Source organism: Pangasianodon hypophthalmus, chromosome 2 (assembly GCF_027358585.1).
Source record: "Pangasianodon hypophthalmus isolate fPanHyp1 chromosome 2, fPanHyp1.pri, whole genome shotgun sequence".
Taxonomy (NCBI): domain Eukaryota; kingdom Metazoa; phylum Chordata; class Actinopteri; order Siluriformes; family Pangasiidae; genus Pangasianodon; species Pangasianodon hypophthalmus.
Window position 1 is genome coordinate 34,002,738 of NC_069711.1, and position 21,599 is coordinate 34,024,336.

Genomic DNA, 21,599 nt, shown 5'->3' on the forward strand with positions numbered 1-21,599 from the left:
TGGGGAGCATAGGATGATGATCTGTGACTACCTTTAAAAACAATTGTAAATATGTGACAGAGTATTATAGGAAGTGTGGGATGATGAAAGATATGTGTACCTTAGAAGACCTTAGGTTGGTATGCAAGCATTCAATTTGGAGATTTGGACATTACTCTGAGCCTTCCTGCAGCATTTTTTTACATTTCAGACACACCCTGTATGGTTAGCATGAGGTATTATAGACATGGAGTGTGTGTGTTTGTGTGTGTGTGTGTAGTGTAGTGTATGTTTATGTCTGTTGCCTATGTGTGAACTTTGGTAGAAAACAAATTACCTCCAAAAAAGTGTTCAACCTGATATGACTCATCACAGAAGAGACCTCAGAGTGACGAACACTGCAGCAGAAAAAGCCGTGACGTTCCAGTAACTGAGGCCAGGAAGTCAAGGACGGCCAAGAACTCCGGCACTGCAGCGATTTCATGACTGCTTTCGGTTTAATGCTTTAAATTGATTTTGATGCCTTCCTATAAATGAATGCACCTTGGCTAGGTCTAAGAGTTCATAATGGTGTACTATATATTATACACTCTGTTGTACACTCGATATTCACGGATCAGTCATAACATTAAAACCATCTGCCTAATATTGTGTAGGTCCCTCTCGTGCCACCAGAACAGCTTTGACCTTTCAAAGCATGGACTCCACAAGACCTCTGAAGGTGTGTTGTGGTATCTGGCACCAAGACGTTAACAGCAGATCCTTTAAGTTCTATAAGTTGCAAGGTGGGGCCTCTGTGGATAGATCTTGTTTGTCCAGCACATCCCACAGATGCTCAATCAGATTGAGATCTGGGGAATTTGGAGGCCAAGTCAAAACCTTGAACTCTTTGTCATGGTCCTCAAAGCATACCTGAACATTTTTGCAGTGCGGCAGGGCACATTATCCTGCTGAAAGAGGCCACTGCCATTAGGGAATACCGTTGCCATGAAGGGGTGTACTTGGTCTGCAAAAATGTTTAGGTAGGTGGTATGCGTCAAAGTTACATCTATGTGAATGCCAGGACCCAAGGTTTCCCAGCAGAAGTTTGTCCAGAGCATCACACTGCCTCTCCTGGCTTGCCTTCTTTACATAGTGCATCCTGGTGCCATCTCTTCAAGAAAATATGATTCATCAGCAGGCCACCTTCTTCTGTTCTTCTCCATGGTCCAGTCCTGGTGCTCATGTTACCATTGTAGGCTCTTTTAGCGGTGAGAGTGACATGCTATTCCTGTCACGTCAGTGGTTTTAATGTTATGCCTGATCGGTGTATTGAGTATCCCCCATCATCCCTTGTAGCTATAACAGCCTGCGCTCTTCTGGGAAGGCTTTCTACAAGATTTTGGAGCGTGGCTGTGGGGATTTGTACATTCAGGCACAAGACCATTAGTGAGGTTGGGCACTGATGTTGGGCAAGAAGGCCTGGCTCGCAATCAACGTTCCAATTCATCCTAAAGCAGTTCAGTGGGTTTGAGGTCAGGGCTTTGTGCAGGTCACTGGAGTTCCTCCACACCAAACTTCTCCAATTATTTCTTTATGGACCTTGCTTGATGCAAAGTCATGTTGGAACAGGATTCTGCCTTCCACAGACTGTTGCCACAAAGTTGGAAGCATACAGCAGTCTGAAATGTCATTTCTATAGCATTAACATTCCACTTCACTGGAACTAAGGGGCCCAAACCCTGAAAAACAGCCTCAGACCACTATCCCTGATCCACCACACTTTAGTATTGGCACTCTGCATTCCGGTAGGTAGCTTTTTCCTGGCATCCTCCAAACCCAGATTCATCCATCAGACTGCCAGATAGTGAAGCGTGATTCATCATTCCAGAGAACACATTTCCACTGCTCCAGAGCTCCAGAAAGGTGCTTTGTGCCACTCCAGCCAACAGCATTGCACATAGTGATCTTAGGCATGTGTGCAGCTGCTTGGCCATGGAAACTCATTCATGAAGCTCCCAAAGCACAGTTCTTGTGCTGATGTTGCTTCCAGATGTGGTCTGGAGCAGTGTAGTGAGTAATGCATCAGAGGATAGGCAATTTTTTTTCTTCTTCAGCACTCAGCAGTCCCGCTCTGAGAGTTTGCATGGTCTACTTCTTTGTGGCTGAGCTGTTGTTGCTTCTAAATGGTTCCACTTCACAATAATTATACTTACAGCTGACAGAAGCAGATCTAGCAGGGCAGAAATTTCACCAACTGACATCTGGCAGAGGTGGCATCCTGTGACAGTGTCATGTTTAAAGTCACTGAGCTCTTTGGTACGACCCATTCTACTGCTCGTGTTTGTCTATGGAGACTGCATGCCTATGTGCTTGATTTTATACACCTTTTAGAAATGGGTGTGGTTGAAAAACCTGAACTCAGGTTTTGAATGTGCAATATAACATAGTTCTCATTTGGTGCTGCAGGATTTTAGCAAAGTGTAAACTATAAGACCATCCTGTGGCTCCTTCCCTTCCCATATGTAGAGCAGCCATTTAGTATAAATATAGTCTGATGTTTCAAATTTTAGTTCTTCATATGGGTGCAAATAATTAAATGATTAATCTTAATAAATTAGAATAAGTGACTATTAATAAATGTGCTGGTGTAGGATGTTTCTGTGTGTAACTGAACCTGTTCATGCTAATAGAGAGTACTTTATTGATCCCCAAGGGGAAGAACAAGAGCAACTTGGAGGACTAAGACTTAACAGTTCACAAGACTTCAAAAATGCACAATAAACTTACAAATAAGATAATTTATTTGATCATTTATTAATATCACAAATAAGAGAGAATACAAATATACATATAAATAGCTCTCCAAGTTATTTATAGACTAAGATTCCAGTACAGATTAGCTGTATGAACTATATTACAGATTGGCAGGCTTAAAACAGTCATAAGCGAAGTGGCAGTGCTTGTGCAAGGTTATGCAGTGACCCTGTGTAAAAATTGCTGTGCGATGATGAGGATCTGCCCTAAGTTTCTGTGCATGGTGAGAGGGCGAGGAAGAGAAAAGCAGGAAAAGACAAATTGAGAGAGAAAATGGGGGACAGATGGAGGGACAGTGGGAGGGAGAGAGAGAGAGAGAGAGATGAATGAGGGAGATAAGAGAGAGGAAGAAAGACAAAGTGAGAGAGAGAAAGAAGGAGTGCTTGAGTGGGAGTCTCAGTGGGATTGTGGGTGCATTGAGAAAACCCTCTGCTTTTAATGCATGCACACACACACACACACACACACACATACACGCACACAAACTATTATCCTAAAAGCTTCTTCCAGAGAGTGTGCCGGAAATAACAGGAAGCGTAATGTATATTTCATTTTGCAGATGGAGTTAGCCGAGTATTTGAACTATCATCTCTAATCTTATAGCTTCCTCCAATGCTCAGTAAGTGTTCTCAACACCCTAAAGCCCTGTACAACACCTTAAATCCTCCACAAACACCCTTCTCCAACACCCTAAAGCATCTGAAGTACAGCTTATAAGCCCCTCAACACCCTAAAGCCCACAAACAACACCCTAAAGCCTCCATAAAGCACCCTAAATCCTTCCAAAAAAACTTCCACAAAATACTGTAAAGCCTTCAAAAACAACCTAAAGCCCCGAAATAAACACCATAAAGCCTCCATAAAACACCCCAAACACTCTATAAAACAGCTTAAAGCCCTTCCCCACCACCCTAAAGCCTCCATAAAACACCAAAAAGCCTCCATAAAGCATTTTATGGCCTCCATAAAACAGCCTAAAACCTCCATGAAAAAACCTCCACCCTAAAGCCATTTGCCAACAGCCTAAAGCCACTATTAAAAAAAAAAAAAAAAAAACACTAAAATCTCTATAAGACATATTAGAGCCCATATAAACCACCCTAAAGCTTCAATAAAGCATGTTAAGGCCTCCATAAAACACCCTAAAACCTCCCTAAAACACCTTAAAGTCCTTCCCCAGTACCTAAATCCTCCATCAAACCCCCTAAAGCCTCCATAAAACACCCTAAAAAGTCCATAAAACACCTTAAAGCTCTTCCCCACTACCCTAAAGCCTCCTTAAAGCACCCTAAAATCTCCATAAAACACCTTAAAGCCCTTCCTCAACACCCTAAAGCCTCCATAAAGCATGTGAAGGTCTCCATAAAACACCTTAAAACCTCCATAAAACACCTAAAACCTCCATAAAACACCTTAAAGCCCTTCCCCAATACCTAAATCTCCCATCAAACACCCTAAAAACTCCATAAAACAGCTGAAAGCCCTTCCTCAACACCCTAAAGCCTCCATAAAGCATGTTACGGTCTCCATAAAACACCTTAAAACCTCCATAAAACACCCTAAAACCTCCATAAAACACCTTAAAGCCCTTCCCCAATACCTAAATCCCCCATCAAACACCCTAAAAATTCCATAAAACACCTTAAAGCCCTTCCCCAATACCTAAATCCCCCATCAAACACCCTAAACCTCCATAAAACACCTTAAAGCCCTTCCCCACTACCCTAAAGCCTCCATAAAGCATGTTAAGGTCTCCATCAAACACCCTAAAACCTCCATAAAACACCTTAAAGCCCTTCCCCAATACCTAAGTCCCCCATCAAACACCCTAAAAACTCCATAAAACACCTTAAAGCTCTTCCCCAACACCCTGAAGCCTCCATAAAACACCCTAAAGCCTCTATAAATCACATTAAAGCCTCCATAAAACACCTGAAAACCTCCATAAATCACCATAAAGTTCTTCCACAGCAACCAAATCCTCCATCAAACGTCTCCTTAACACACCCTCCCACACACCCTAAAGCTCTCAAAACACCCTAAACTCCCCTCCGACATCTCAAAGACTGCGAGACACCCTGAAGCCCTCAACACTAAATGCCTAATAGGGCAAGATTTGAAATTTGGGCACATAGTAGAAGTGTCTCTTTGTATTTTTGTTTTGTTTCACAAAGTTTGCACTTGAAATTGTCCCTGGCTTTGTTTTAGGACGCTTGTCACCATTAAAAGGCTCTCGCCGAGCCTCGTGATGAAGAGTTCACGCTGTGATGGAGACGAGCGACAAATATCACGCCACATTTTAACACAAACCACGTTTCTCAACTACCTCTCTGCTGTCTTCTCTCTCTCCCACTCTCTCTTCATTTTCTTCATCTTCTCTTTCCTCTCCTCTCATTCCCTCCCACACCAACCTCTGAGAGCCAGGCTATGGACACACACACACACACACACACACTCACACACACACACACACACACATGAAGTGCATCTCAGATTGTTTTCTAAGATTTTTATCCCTTAACTTTTATACCCACGCTCTCAGCTTTCTTTAGCTCTACACTGCCTTTTCTTTTCCTTCCTGAGTTGCTCTGTGTGTGTGTGTGTGTGTGTGTGTGTGTGTGTGTGTGTGTGTGTGAGAGAGAGAGAGAGAGAGAGAGAGAGAGGTTGGGCAGTGGGGGGCAGGTTTAAAAGGAGAACAGTGCGACAGGTGGTGCCTAATTTTCAGAGCATGCTGGTGTTATTAGTCATAGTTTGGCTGTGGGACGGTTTCCTGTGGACACTGCTGTCACACACACACACACACACACACACACACACACACTTGGAGAAAAGATCATCAACACAAAGACAAAAACACTCAAAGAAATGCTCACTGACACAAAGACGCACACATACACACACTCAACGAAGAGCTCATCTGCTCACACACACACACACACACACACTCTATTATCGCTTATTATAGTATCATAATATAGTTTTTTCAATAAAATTGTCAAAATATGATTTCTCAGATGAGTCCCCCACATTTTCAGTCCTCAACGTTTTCTGTCTTATGCTTTTTGCCACATTTTAATAATGATTTCAAATATGTGTTTAAAACTTCATCTTGTTGTTCGATTTCTTATTATCACTGTGTTTACTTCCTTCCCTCTCGATTATAAAGCGAGAAATTTGCCTGTCTATCAGTCTTCTGTCTGGCTTTCTGTCTATCCGTCTGTCTCTCTGGCTTTCTGTCTATCCGTCTGTCTCTCTGGCTTTCTGTCTATCAGTCTGTCTCTCTGGCTTTCTGTCTATCCGTCTGTCTCTCTGGCTTTCTGTCTATCAGTCTGTCTCTCTCTCTTTCTGTCTATCAGTCTGTCTCTCTCTCTTTCTGTCTATCAGTCTGTCTCTCTTTCTGTCTATCAGTCTGTCTCTCTGGCTTTCTGTCTATCAGTCTGTCTCTCTGGCTTTCTGTCTATCAGTCTGTCTCTCTCTCTTTCTGTCTATCAGTCTGTCTCTCTCGCTTTCTGTCTATCAGTCTGTCTCTCTGGCTTTCTGTCTATCAGTCTGTCTCTCTGGCTTTCTGTCTATCCGTCTGTCTCTCTGGCTTTCTGTCTATCCGTCTGTCTCTCTGGCTTTCTGTCTATCCGTCTGTCTCTCTCGCTTTCTGTCTATCCGTCTGTCTCTCTGGCTTTCTGTCTATCAGTCTGTCTCACTCGCTTTCTGTCTATCAGTCTGTCTCTCTGGCTTTCTGTCTATCCGTCTGTCTCTCTGGCTTTCTGTCTATCAGTCTGTCTCTCTCTTTCTGTCTATCAGTCTGTCTCTCTCTCTTTCTGTCTATCAGTCTGTCTCTCTGGCTTTCTGTCTATCCGTCTGTCTCTCTGGCTTTCTGTCTATCCGTCTGTCTCTCTGGCTTTCTGTCTATCAGTCTGTCTCTCTGGCTTTCTGTCTATCCGTCTGTCTCTCTGGCTTTCTGTCTATCAGTCTGTCTCTCTGGCTTTCTGTCTGTCTTTCTGTCTCTCTGTCTTTCTGTCTATCAGTCTGTCTGTTTTTCTGTCTATCAGTCTGTCTGTCTGTCTTTCTGTCTATCCGTCTGTCTCTCTGTCTTTCTGTCTATCCGTCTGTCTCTCTGGCTTTCTGTCTATCCGTCTGTCTCTCTGGCTTTCTGTCTATCAGTCTGTCTCTCTGGCTTTCTGTCTATCCGTCTGTCTCTCTGGCTTTCTGTCTATCAGTCTGTCTCTCTCTCTTTCTGTCTATCAGTCTGTCTCTCTCTCTTTCTGTCTATCAGTCTGTCTCTCTTTCTGTCTATCAGTCTGTCTCTCTGGCTTTCTGTCTATCAGTCTGTCTCTCTGGCTTTCTGTCTATCAGTCTGTCTCTCTCTCTTTCTGTCTATCAGTCTGTCTCTCTCGCTTTCTGTCTATCAGTCTGTCTCTCTGGCTTTCTGTCTATCAGTCTGTCTCTCTGGCTTTCTGTCTATCCGTCTGTCTCTCTGGCTTTCTGTCTATCCGTCTGTCTCTCTGGCTTTCTGTCTATCAGTCTGTCTCTCTGGCTTTCTGTCTATCCGTCTGTCTCTCTGGCTTTCTGTCTATCAGTCTGTCTCTCTTTCTGTCTATCAGTCTGTCTCTCTGGCTTTCTGTCTATCAGTCTGTCTCTCTTTCTGCCTATCAGTCTGTCTCTCTGGCTTTCTGTCTGTCTTTCTGTCTCTCTGGCTTTCTGTCTGTCTTTCTGTCTATCAGTCTGTCTGTTTTTCTGTCTATCAGTCTGTCTTTCTGTCTCTCTTTCTGTCTATCAGTCAGTCTGTCTGTCTGTCTTTCTGTCTATCAGTCTGTCTCTCTTGCTTTCTGTCTATCAGTCTGTCTTTCTGTCTTTCTGTCTATCAGTCTGTCTCTCTGGCTTTCTGTCTGTTTTTCTGTCTATCAGTCTGTCTGTTTTTCTGTCTATCAGTCTTTCTGTCTCTCTGTTTATCATTCTGTCTGTCTCTATAGCTCAAAGTCAGCTCAAGAATGCCTTTAGTATATGGAGAGGTGCATTATTATTATTATTATTATTATTATTATTATTATTATTATTATTATTATTTAACAATAAGAAGAAGAAGAAAAAGAAGTTTGAAATGCAGCAGACATAACAAAGTATTTTACAGTGCGTGCAGAAAATAGCAACAAAAGAACAACAAAAACAATTTTGTTGAGCAAAAAAGTAAACAAACAGTAAAATCCCCATATCCTCTGTTTCAGTTACCGCTGTTTCACTTAACCACGGATGAGTAAAGTGATGAAATCCACGCTGTATACGCTGCCCTGCCGTTTTTTTTTATATATAGTATATAGTGTTTGCTGCTGCCCGCGGTTCCAGGCATCCGCTGGGGGCGTGGAGCCCATCCCCCGCAGATCCAGGGGTCCTGCTGTATAAATAAACAGGAATAAAGGAGATTTAATGTAAAGTATCAGAGTGAAGTAAAAGATGTGCTCACTTTCTGACCGTGTGATGGTGCTGAGTCACAAACCTCCCTCCTTCTCTCTCACTTTGACACACACACACACACACACACATGCGCTCTCTGTGAGTCAGTAACACCTCGCAGGACAAAAGATGGCCGAACGCCCGCTGAAAAGCTCCGAGCAGATTCGTGAGGCGTCTTTCCAAACCTGCTAACTCACACAGCGATGTTTAGCTCTGTGTGTGTGTGTGTGTGTGTGTGTGTGTGTGTGAGTTATGTAAGACCAACAAGCTTCATCATCCCTTCTGTAAAGTGTGAACTTTACTCATCAAGCACTAACACGTTTGCGTTCAGCCTTTAAAGGTTCGATAGGTGGCGTGAATAAATGTATACGCTTTATCAGATACACACAGGCTGCTGTGTGTGTGTGTGTGTGTGTGTGTGTGTGTGTGTGTACAATCACAGACCGTGGGCTATCTGCTGCACTGCACAAAGTATTGGCACCCCCTATCCTGTACAAGTCCCTGTGAATGAGCTGTTACTATAGAAACGAGATAACAAGCTGCTGTTATAGAACATTAATCAACACCTTCTGACCAATCAGAATCCATAATTCAGCTGTGTGTGTGTGTGTGTGTGTGTGTGTGTGTGTTTGGAGATGATATCAGTCATAATGTTTACATTGTGTGGTCTCTGTGTGTTCCAGGCGGATCTGCGCTCGAGAGAATACCTGCGAACACACTTTCCCTCGCCCAGCTAAACACACACACACACACACACACACACACACACACACAGGTGAGTGTGAAACCATCTGTTCTGTCTGAGTTTCATGTGTGTGGTAGAAAAGCAGCTCAGAGTGTAACAATGCTCATCCATCTCACATACACACACACACACACACGGCGAAGTCCATTAACACTCCCCACACACTTTGCACTGCACTGATCAGGGAGGATTGATGAGATACTCACACACACCACTGTGCGGCGTGAGACATCATTTACCCTCATGCACACACACATACACAGACACACACACACACACCACGAACATCTCTAAAGTATGAGTCTATCTCTCTGTACTCTATAAACAAATACTGTTTAACTGTAATAAAATATTGAGTCTGTTAACCATAAGCAAAATTACACACACACACACACACAACACCAACACACACCTTGTCATGAGTATTTGTAGTTTTATTGGAGAGAGAGAGAGAGAGAGAGAGAGAGAGTTGGAGAAAGAGAGAGAGAAAGTGAGAGAGAGAGAGAGAAAGAGAGAGAAAGTGAGAGAAAGTAAGAGAGAAAGTTGGAGAAAGAGAGAGAGAGAGAGAGAGAGCAAGAGAGAGAGAGAGAGAGAGGGTGTGTGATGATGATTCTGTCAGTCCCGTGAGAACGCACTAACTCTGAGATCACACAGCAGATCATTACCATCACCTGGGTTTCCCTTCATCTCTCTATGTGTGTGTGTGTGTGTGTGTGTGTGTGTGTGTGTGTGTGTGTGTGTGTGTGTGTGTGTGTGTGTGGACTCGACTTTTGATGAGGGATCAAAGCGTAGCGCCGTCTCTTCTCATTCACTCACACACTCTTCCTCTCTTGCTACACATTTATCCTTCATCTGACCTTTTTATACAGCTGAGGAGTTTTATTACAAAATCTCTTACTCTGACTTTCTGTGTACACACACACACACACACACACACACAGGTCACGCCCCGGGGATATGTCCCAAATCACACACTTCTCTTCTGTCCACCGTGATTTGATTTAGCTTTGAGTGTCCATAAAACTAAAAAAAAAAAGTTGTTTACAACAGACACATTTTTAAAAGTTAGTGTTTGAATTAAAAAAGCCTCCAGTACACGAATATGTGTCTGTGTGTGAGAGAGAGAGAGAGAGAGAGAGCGAGAGAGAGAGAGAGAGAGAGAGTCAGTCTGTCAAAACTGAACAGAAGAGACAGCAGTGTCACATCATAACACCGTCATCTTACTGGGACACGACATCACACACTCATCTCTTCCTCTGTCTTTCTGTCTCTCGCTCTCTTTCTCTATCTTTCTCTCTTTTTCTGTCTCTTTCTGTCTCTCTCTTTCAACCTGTCTTTTTCTGTCTCTCTCTCTTGCTCCCTGTCTTTCTTTCTTTCTTTCTTCCTTTCTGTTTTTCTAGTTTGTGTATGCGTATGAGTATGTGTGTGTGCGTGTGCGTGTGTGTGTGTAATAAATGAAGTTCCTTTGCTAAATCTGAAGTATGCATAAAAACTTTTCAGCTGAGACAACAGCATTCACAAACACTTCTGACAGGAGTAATCTAATCACACCCACACACACACACACACACACACACACACACACACAGTTCATAGCATCCTGTTTGTAATTTCCTCATTGTGTAACTGACTTTATTGCATTTCTAAAAACACACACAAAGTGAGAGCAGGGTGACTGTCTGTCTATCTCTCTATCTGTCTGTCAGTGTATTCGTCTTGTATTCATCATATCTGCCTGCCTGTCATACTGTCTGTTTGTTCGTCTGTGGGTCTGTCCGTCCATCGTTCTGTCTATCTGTACATTCATCCGTCTGTCTGTCAGACTGCGTATCTGTCTGTCTGTTTGTTCTCCTTTCTGTCTGTGTGTTCATCTGTCTGTCTGATTGTCTGTCCGTTCATCGTTCTGTCTATCTGTACATTCATCTGTCTGTCTGTCAGGCTGTGTATCTTTTCATCTGTCTGTCTGTTTGTTCTCCTTTCTGTCTGTGTGTTCATCTGTCTGTCTGATTGTCTGTCCATTCATCTGTCTGTGTGTGTGTTCACCTGTGTGTCGAACTGTTTGTCTGTTCATCTGTCTGTTTGTTATATCAGTTTGTCAGCCTGTCTGTCTGTTTATCTATCCGTCTGTCTCCCGGACTGTCTCTCTGTTTGCTTTTCTGTCTGTCTGTCTGTCTGTCTGTCTGCATATAAATCTGTCAAAATCAAAATGAAATATCTTTATTGATAGATCTAGCTGTCTGTCTCTCAATACAGTAGTTGTGTGTGTGTATGTGTGTGTGTGTGTGTGTGTGTGTGTGTGTGTGTGTGTTATCACTGTGATGAATATGATAAAATGATTGAGGACAGTGACAGAGCCGGAATGAGGAGACGCCGTGCTCACTTTCTGTTTGAAGTGGCTGCCAAATATATGACCAGTGGCCAGGAGCGTGTGTGTGTGTGTGTGTGTGTGTGTGTGTGTGTGTGTGTGTGTGTGTGTGTGTGTGTGTGTGTGTGTTAGACAGAAAGGGAATTGATGTCCCTGCAGCTGCTATTTGATCATCGTCTGCTGTGCACTGTCACAATCCGGCATCCAGAGCATCACTTAGTCTCTACAGGCATTTACTTACACTGGTTAGAGAGAACACACACACACACACACACACACACACACAGGTCTAATTATTCAAATCAACAGAATTACAGCTGCTGGACATGCATACACTAGAATAGATCAAGCGGAATAGCTTCTGAATAAACAGTATTTCTCAAGATGTAATATGTCTACAGACACACACACACACACACACACAGGTGATCAGCTTTACCTGTTTACCATTCTGCATACAGCTGCTGTCTCGGCATGAATGCTGAAAATGAAACATGTCAAATTCCAGCGAGACATCTTGCAGATAGAAAGTGTGTGTGTGTGTGTGTGTGTGTGTGTGTGTGTATATATATATATATATGTATATATATATATATATAGCTCGCACACCTGCACACCCCTTGGCATAAACCCCTGGCACAATCTGGCGTGTGTTGGTTTCACATGCTAGTGTTTTTCTGGTTTATCATAAATATGATTCACAGTTTGTCAGTTACAGTACACACACAAACACACACACACACAAACACACACACACAACAACTCTGCATCATTCATATACACACTGTAGATTTGTGAGTTAAAATCTGCAGCCAAGCACCTGAATGATGGACTGTCATGAGGTGTGACTTGTCCAACTGGACTAAACCATCTCTGAATAAAGGGGGAGGGGGTTTCATCGATACACTGATTTTAAAATGTAATGACTGAAAGTGGTATCATCAAATATTGAAACATTTCCGTACGAATCGAAATCGTATCAGATTCAGTGGTATTGTTAAATATCGTAACGAGTCCTCTGGAAGCCTGAGGTTTAATCCCCTGCTTATCTGCTCACGTGTCATGTCACCTTGATGAGTGGTAGGATATAAAAGGTGTGAAGCTGTAGGTAGAACTGATGAAGAACCTCAGATGGCTGGAGAAACATCTGCAATATTATAACACATCTGAAGTCACCTTGACTTGGCCATTCAAAGGGCGTCTTCATCGCAGTCTGAAGGCACGTTCATGCTGAATATAATGCGACCAAACACAGCAGTGATGATATTTTTGATCTCTCAGTATGGAAACTTAAACACTTTTGTATAAGAACATGTACATTTTTGTAGCCGTTATGCCTTCGTGCTTTGACGCACGTTATCAAATGTTATCGGATGTTGTTGACGTTGGCAAACTGTCTGTTACACAAACAAGATCATTTTAAAACCGCTCTTTAAAAAAAAAAAAAAAAAAAGAAAATTCTGGATTTTTATACAGGCCTCAAATCCACTAGTGTAATTTCCTACTTGAATCTGTTTTCCTTTTCCACTTTTAACTAGAGCATGAGAAAATGATATCATGTGGGTTTTTTTTATTTGTTTATTTATTTTTCGACCATCTGGGTTAAATCTCCAAGCGAATCTCCCGTGTTGGGTTGCGAGTTGGGACTGAGAAGACATACGCTTTACAGCAGGGTTTAACAGGATCTGTTCCAAACTCTACAAACTGGATCTAGTAAAATCTTCTGCTTGAATGTGAGCCACCTAAAGAATCCTCAAATACCAAAATGCTTCCTGAGAGTCAGTAATTATGTGTTTTTTCCCACAATGCACTGTGAGCATATGTCAGGTTTAACACTAAGAAGTGGCATTAAGTAGCGTAGCACAGTCATGTCTTAATTCACTTAAGCAGCAAGATCATTTTTACCCAAAACTAAACATCATCCTGATAAAATAACAAAAACTAAACTAAAAGTTAACACCACAAGCAAGTACAGTAAACACAATTACAGTCAAATAATAAAACTAAGCATCAACAAGAGCAAATACAAAAAATCTCTACATCATTACAGTGAATCACCAAAACTAAAGATCATCACGATCAAATACCAAAAAACTAAACACTGTCACGATCAAATACCAAAAAACTAAACACTGTCACGATCAAATACCAAAAACTAAACATCATCATGATCAAATACCAAAAAACTAAACACTGTCACAATCAAATACCAAAAAACTAAACATCATCATGATCAAATACCAAAAACTAAACACTGTCACGATCAAATACCAAAAAACTAAACACTGTCACGATCAAATACCAAAAAACTAAACACTGTCACAATCAAATACCAAAAAACTAAACACTGTCACGATCAAATACCAAAAAACTAAACACTATCACAATCAAATACCAAAAACTAAACACTGTCACGATCAAATACCAAAAACTAAACACTATCACAATCAAATACCAAAAACTAAACACTGTCACGATCAAATACCAAAAACTAAACATCATCATGATCAAATACCAAAAAAACTAAACATCATCATGATCAAATACCAAAAAAACTAAACACTGTCACGATCAAATACCAAAAAACTAAACACTATCACAATCAAATACCAAAAACTAAACACTGTCACGATCAAATACCAAAAACTAAACATCATCATGATCAAATACCAAAAAAACTAAACACTGTCACGATCAAATACCAAAAAACTAAACACTATCACAATCAAATACCAAAAACTAAACACTGTCACGATCAAATACCAAAAACTAAACATCATCATGATCAAATACCAAAAAAACTAAACACTGTCACGATCAAATACCAAAAACTAAACACTATCACAATCAAATACCAAAAACTAAACACTGTCACGATCAAATACCAAAAACTAAACATCATCATGATCAAATACCAAAAAAACTAAACACTGTCACGATCAAATACCAAAAACTAAACATCATCATGATCAAATACCAAAAAAACTAAACACTGTCACGATCAAATACCAAAAAACTAAACACTGTCACAATTAAAGACCAAAAACTAAACACTGTCACGATCAAATACCAAAAAACTAAACACTGTCACAATCAAATACCAAAAACTAAACATCATCATGATCAAATACCAAAAACTAAACACTGTCACGATCAAATACCAAAAAACTAAACACTGTCACAATCAAATACCAAAAAACTAAACACTGTCACAATCAAATACCAAAAAACTAAACACTATCACAATCAAATACCAAAAACTAAACACTGTCACGATCAAATACCAAAAACTAAACACTATCACAATCAAATACCAAAAACTAAACACTGTCACGATCAAATACCAAAAACTAAACATCATCATGATCAAATACCAAAAAAACTAAACACTGTCACGATCAAATACCAAAAACTAAACATCATCATGATCAAATACCAAAAAAACTAAACACTGTCACGATCAAATACCAAAAACTAAACACTATCACAATCAAATACCAAAAACTAAACACTGTCACGATCAAATACCAAAAACTAAACACTATCACAATCAAATACCAAAAACTAAACACTATCACAATCAAATACCAAAAACTAAACACTGTCACGATCAAATACCAAAAACTAAACATCATCATGATCAAATACCAAAAAAACTAAACACTGTCACGATCAAATACCAAAAACTAAACATCATCATGATCAAATACCAAAAAAACTAAACACTGTCACGATCAAATACCAAAAAACTAAACACTGTCACAATTAAAGACCAAAAACTAAACACTGTCACGATCAAATACCAAAAAACTAAACACTGTCACAATCAAATACCAAAAACTAAACATCATCATGATCAAATACCAAAAACTAAACACTGTCACAATCAAATACCAAAAACTAAACACTGTCACGATCAAATACCAAAAACTAAACACTATCACAATCAAATACCAAAAACTAAACACTGTCACGATCAAATACCAAAAACTAAACATCATCATGATCAAATACCAAAAAAACTAAACACTGTCACGATCAAATACCAAAAAACTAAACATCATCATGATCAAATACAAGAAAACTAAAGATCATTATCAAATACCAAAAAACTAAACACTGTCACAGTCAAATACCAAAAAAATAAAACATCATCACAGTCAAATACCAAAAATAAACAGTCATGATCAAATAGCAGTGCTAAATATAAAAACTAAAAGTCATCAAGGTCGAGTGCAAAAAATAAAAATTGTCATGGGTCAATACTGAAACTAAATATAATCGCAGCCAAATAGCAGAAATAAAAGTCATCCTGAGGAAACACTAAAACTTTATCAGCTGTTTGTCGTGTTTACTGAATTTTTTATGTTGTTTTTCCTTGCACTGTTACTGAAGTGTGTGAAGCACGTGGACTTGCCTGTGTGAGTTTTATGAGCTCACACACACACACACACACACACGTGGATTTGCTTTTTGTTCACGTGTGTCTTTCTCCCGTCTCACTGAATGCCAGGACGCGTTCATCCACCCACACCTTCGCTTATTTTTGGCGCTGGAGTTTGGATGTGTCCACACACTGTTTGCCAACACTGCAACACTGCTCACACATCTCAACTCGAAATATTTATATTTATGCTGAAAACTTGTCCTGAAGTTCTTCTGCTGAAACTGATGTTGCTGTAACGCTCGGAGAATCTCAGCCAGCCGAAAGCGCACCTCACGTTTATTACATTAAAATGAAAGTTTTCAAATCAGTTGCAGAAAGACACAAACACCTCAGCTGCCTCAGAATTATTAGTAGATTTCATGTGATTTAGTAAACATCTGTAGTTTTGTAATATGTACATGATTTATTGAATAAGTTTATTAACACAGAGGATGAAAAATATGTTATTAGACCTGATTTGGACTGACAAAAACGTGAAGTTTAACTAACACTGGAAAAGAAAGATGTAATTATTTGGCTGAAAAAAAGGAAAAATACATTTTGAACAAAAATACAAAGCTAACGATGAAATCGAGTGAGAGTCAATAAAACTAAAATTAAGATCGTTATTAGCTAAGTTCTTGTTTTTCTGCCAAGATAAATCACTTTATTAGTGTTTCTGGCCTCTGGCTCTCTTCCCATGTTTCTGTGCAAATTTTAAATAAATTTCCAAAAATGCAACCAGGAAGATATAATTATCAGACTCTAAACCTAGCTTTGATTCCGACAAAACAGCCAAACAAAATATACAGATTTAGACAGCAGCAAAATCTTTTTTTTATGTTTCATTCTCATCATCATTTCTGTTCAAAATTGACAAAATGAGAACAAAATCAGTTTCCATCAACTGCTTAGTGTTATTTCCTCTTTCCTGTTTTTTTTTTATTAACTTTTAGATGTTATTTCTAACATTTAAATTCAGGGTTTTAAAACTTCACATCAACACCACAACAGGTTTAAGTAGAGATTACGACTTTAGTAGTGGCATTACAACTAAATTGATTCATTTGATTCTTTAAAATGATTCTTTTAACTGAATCAATATTTGATTCATTTGATTCTTTAAAATGACTCCTTTAATTGAGTCACTATTTGATTCATTTGATTCACCACACAGAGAAGCAATATCAACAGGTCAGACCAATTGTGCTTGTTTTACACAGGCATGTTTTGTTCATTTGATTTGTTTATGCTTTCAAATTGATTCCCCTGATTCATTAAATGAATCAATGAATGACTCAGAGATGAATTGAGAGAGAGACAGTGTGCTTGAGGATGACAGTGTGTTCACAGCTCTCGGGTAGAAAGCGCTTGCATAGTAAATCAGTGTGAAATCATTAGAGGTTTCGTATTAGACTGGTCATGCTGTGTGGAAAGCTCGATGTAACGGCTCCCGTTTTGCTGCTAGCAGCGCTAATGAATGATAATTAGCGCCGGGTGCAACGGTGAGCGCTGAGGGAAGCCATCATACTGCGATAAGCCTGAGGGCATGGAGGCAATGAGCTCTTATTAAAATCTCCAGCTGTATGAGCTTTGGTGTGTGTGTGTGTGTGTGTGTGTGTGTGAGAGAGAGAGAGAGAGAGAGAGAGAGGTGTTGTTTAGGCTCTTATTCAGAGTTTATTGCTCTCATATTCACCGTTTTACATTTTAGTAAACAGTGAAAGATAAATTTGACTGCAAAAAGTAAATTCTTAAAGGTGAGTGTTTTGTGTGAATATTTAAGGTAAATTAATAAATATACAGCTGTGTATTTTTGTGAACGCAAGAAGTAGATCTGTAAATGTGAGAGCATTCTGGAGCAAAAACAGAAGTGTTAACACAAGACATAATGTAGTGAATGTGAGTATTGTGTGTGTGTGTGCGAGTGTGTGTGTGTGCGAGTGTGTGTGTGCGAGTGCATTTGTGTGAATGTGAGAATAAATACATGTATGTGAGAGCATCTTTGGGCATTTCTTGTTTTGGTATCTTTGTGTGTATGATGTTGCAGATGATGATATGTTCGTGTGTGTGTGTGTGTGTGTGTGTGTGTGTGAGAGAGAGAGAGAGAGAGAGAGAGTGTGTGTGTATGAGTTATGAATGCATAAACCCTGTGTATGCAGATGTTTACATCCATCTGTGTTTACGTGTTATGTGTGTGCATGTGCGAGTCTGTATATGTATACATATATGCAGATTTAGGCTTCTGTCAATCCGTGCGTGCGTGAGTGCGTGTGTGTGTGTGTGTGTGTGTGTGTGTGAGTGTGTGTGAGTGTATGTGCGCATATGCGTGCATGCATGTTAGTTATTAAGACTGAAGCACTAAACAGCAGGTCACGGCTGCAGTAAAAATGAGAAACTGAGTTCTAATGTTTATAGAGCTTTTTCCAGTATGAGATTGCCATGGAGACACACTGTGTGTGTGTGTGTGTGTGTGTGTGTGTGTTTTAATAAACCCACCTGCATCTCAAGTAGCCCAGAGCTGCAAAATGCTGACTACAGCAGAGAAAGAGCGAGAATGTGTGTGTGTGTGTGTGTGTGTGTGTGTGTGTGTGGGTAGGTGGGTGGTTGTAAGTTTTATGCGAGTTTGTTATTTGTGTGTGTGGGTGTGTTTCCCTGCCTTGGTGTATCTTTATGGGTGTTGTTATTATGCGTGTGTGTGTGTTTGAGAAATATATAATGCACGGGTTCTTTATTATTTAAAGGAAAACAAATGCATAAAAAGAAATGTGTGTTGGTTTTTTGTGTGTGTGTGTGTGTGTGTTGGTTTTGTGTGTGTATAGGTGTGTGTGTTTGAGAATATGTAACGCACGGGTTCTTTATTATTTAAAGGAAAACAAATGCATAAAAATAAATGTGTTTTGTGTGTGTGTGTGTGTTTGTGTGTGTTTGTTTTGTGTGTGTGTGTGTGTGTATGTGTCTGTGTGAGAAAGAGTGTTGTTATGAGGAGCTAAGGTGATAGTCCATCATGCCGTGGCGGGTGTGTAATGATCCTCCATGCTGCAGAAGAACACACTCCTCCGTTCTGCTTTCCCCGCTCTGATCGATACACTCGTCTTTCCGTTTTAACTCCTGTGCTCTACATCAAACGCTGAACTTCTGACTTTTGGAGGTGTGGCGATAAACCACAGTAACGATATACCGAGATAAACGAATACAGCGTATTTAAATCCTTTCAGGAGAGAAAATGAAACACTCCGTGTCCCGAAGCGCTTTCTTCTTCTTCTACCACAGCAGTCTGCCAATGATTACAATTTTCTGTTTATCTTTTATTAACTTATTATCAGCTTTGCTAGCCTTGTACACATGCTTCACCGTGTTAAATAAGTAATAAACACAGTGTAAGCTGATTTACCCTCCGGAAGTTTACTATTTTCTAAAAACAGCACGTCCCTGAATCTGTACAAACGCAGCGAAAAACACAGCGATCTGGAAATGATCAGGGTGCTGAGTGACATCACAGGCCACCAAATGTAGTTTCATATCATGAAAATTAATAAAGTAAAAAATTTTCATAAAGTTTACATTTATAAAATATTAATAAATTTTTTTTGGTATAAACGCAGCAGAAATACTTGTGTTTTCTGATTGCATAATGATCTTGCATGTTGACAAATTCTTTTTGAAATTTTTTTAGAGGGATTTTCTACCATTTTCTCCGCAGTTTGATTTTGGTCAGTTTCCACCCACTAGCTACTAGCTACCTCTCTCCTATCATACGAAAGCTACTACGCTATTATACTCCTGTATTATACACCAGCTATTATACTCACCTAAAGGGGAGCCAAGCGCCACATCTAACACCCTCAGAGGAAAGTGCTATCTACCACCTTCTGCATACATGATCTCACAGACACCGTGATTGGTTAGTGACTCTATGATTGACAGGAGAGAGAGATTATGCCCCTCCCACCCTAAGAGCACTCCAGTTACGCTCTCGTGACGCCCTTGTGATGGCTGTGGCATCGTCAAGATTCGAACTCGCAATCTCCCAATTCTAGGGCAAACGCTTTTCTGTTGCATCACTCGGGAGCCTGAATTTATTTTTTACAATCGAAATTAAAATAGTTTTCAAATTGTTGCTTGTAACGACATCACATTTCTGTCTTATCATTGGCGACATTTTAAAAACCTTCCTTCTTTCCTTCCTTTTTTTCCTTCCACAAGGCTTTCTCTCCGTAGTGTCCTTGACTAAATGAGCATTTATACATTTCTTATTGAAAAACAGTGTGAGGTGTGACGTTTTTTTTCCATACCTAAATGAAATTCTTGCCTTGCTGCTTTTATGTTTCATTTAGACCAAATTTACACCTTTAACCCTCTTAGAGATAAACAATACTAACCTGAACCTTTACAGACAGATGACTATCCATGAAGCGTATATGATTCTCACTATAAGGTCCTTGGATAAGCAAATGTAAAGTACTTTTAAACCTGATAAAGTACAGAACCGGTCTGTAAAGACGGCTGTTTATATTATTTATACCCACAACAACTAGTGATCGGAATCTGCATTTCAATATGTGTGTAAGAAATGATCTCATCTCCATGTTGCATCTACACCTGGTACACATGTGCGTTCTGGTCACGTACACGTTTTATTCCGATTTCATTTCCCCTGTGCGCTATGCAGATATGCAGATATGGTTGAGTGTGTGGAGTCAGCCAGCTGTCAACATGCCACTGTGTGTGTGTGTGTGTGTGCGTGTGTGTGCGTGTGTGTGCGTGTGGAATTACTGGAGATTTTATCGTGCAGCCTGTAAGTTATTTTTTCTCTGCTGAGAGAGGGATTGTCTTCCAGCTGTCTGTTGTGTGTGTTCACTGTCGTCTCTGAGGTCCTCGTATTCTCTCCACATGTGGTTTTGTGGTTATTTAGTGAGTATCCGTGCTGTAGACGGGAACTTCCTCGCTAATGCTATCATTATCATTCTGTATAGCTCCGTCCGCTACAGATCTCGACAACAGCGACTGTTTGGCTGGCGTTTAGGTTATTATCTGTGTTGCTCGTACTCCATTACTAGCATTGCACATATGCATTAGTGTGTTAAGTAATAAACACTGTGTGTGTAGTGCTGTGACAGAAAAATTCTGATTGGTGAAGAGTTTGATTCCTCTTACACTACAGCAACCTGACAGCAAGTTTTAATACTTTTTTATCCTTTTATAGTTACATATAATGTTCAGCAAATAAGTTAGTTCCTGTTCTCACTTATGTTATAGCAGCTATAAACAGTCGTTTTCTCACCAGCCTCTCTTTTTTCTCTCTCTTGAGAAACACAGCTTGTCATGTTACTGAGAAACCGCAAAGCGGAAACTACTCTGTCCTGAAGATGTCAGAAAAGTTAGAGCTTCACCTCTGACACTGGAGACTCCTTCCATAAATTGGAAAACTTCACTTTTTAAATTCGTTTATGTGTAACATCCGCTGTAAAGTCGCTGTAAATGAGTAACTATAAAAACGATACCATATTAGAATGAGCGCATTAATATAAACCTGTGATTTGCAGCTGCACTACCTTCTAGAAAATTAATCAACACTTTCTGACCAATCAGAATCTAACTGAATTCACTGTGGGGGAAAAAGACATTAATTCTGAAAACAGAAATATTTTCTGTAGACTGAAAGTTCCCACTGTATCCTCAACTGCAGAGCTAAAGATGTTATTTTACATCCTGAAATAAACAATGCGAGCTAAAGGAGTGAGTTTATTCATTTATATGCTTAACCTGATGATGGAAAGAGATAAGAAAACCAAAATGCAGAAACAAAATTTATAAATCGTGCTACAGCAAGTCAGCCAACACCA

At 40.0% G+C, this 21,599-nt stretch overlaps 1 protein-coding gene across 3 annotated transcripts in view; it reads left to right on the forward strand.

Moving 5' to 3' along the window:
* LOC113523658 (endonuclease V) overlaps window positions 1-21,599 on the forward strand; it is a 39,733-nt gene that overhangs the window by 12,549 nt on the left and 5,585 nt on the right. The window contains exon 8 of one of the 3 annotated variants that reach the window (XM_053232060.1): window positions 8,904-8,995. In XM_053232060.1, the coding sequence (XP_053088035.1) occupies window positions 8,904-8,957 (54 nt within the window). In that variant the 3' untranslated portion in view covers window positions 8,958-8,995. Of the gene's footprint in view, window positions 1-8,903; window positions 11,853-21,599 lie in introns of those variants that run through there. The other 2 variants (XM_053232059.1, XM_053232062.1) reach the window with 2 other exon arrangements.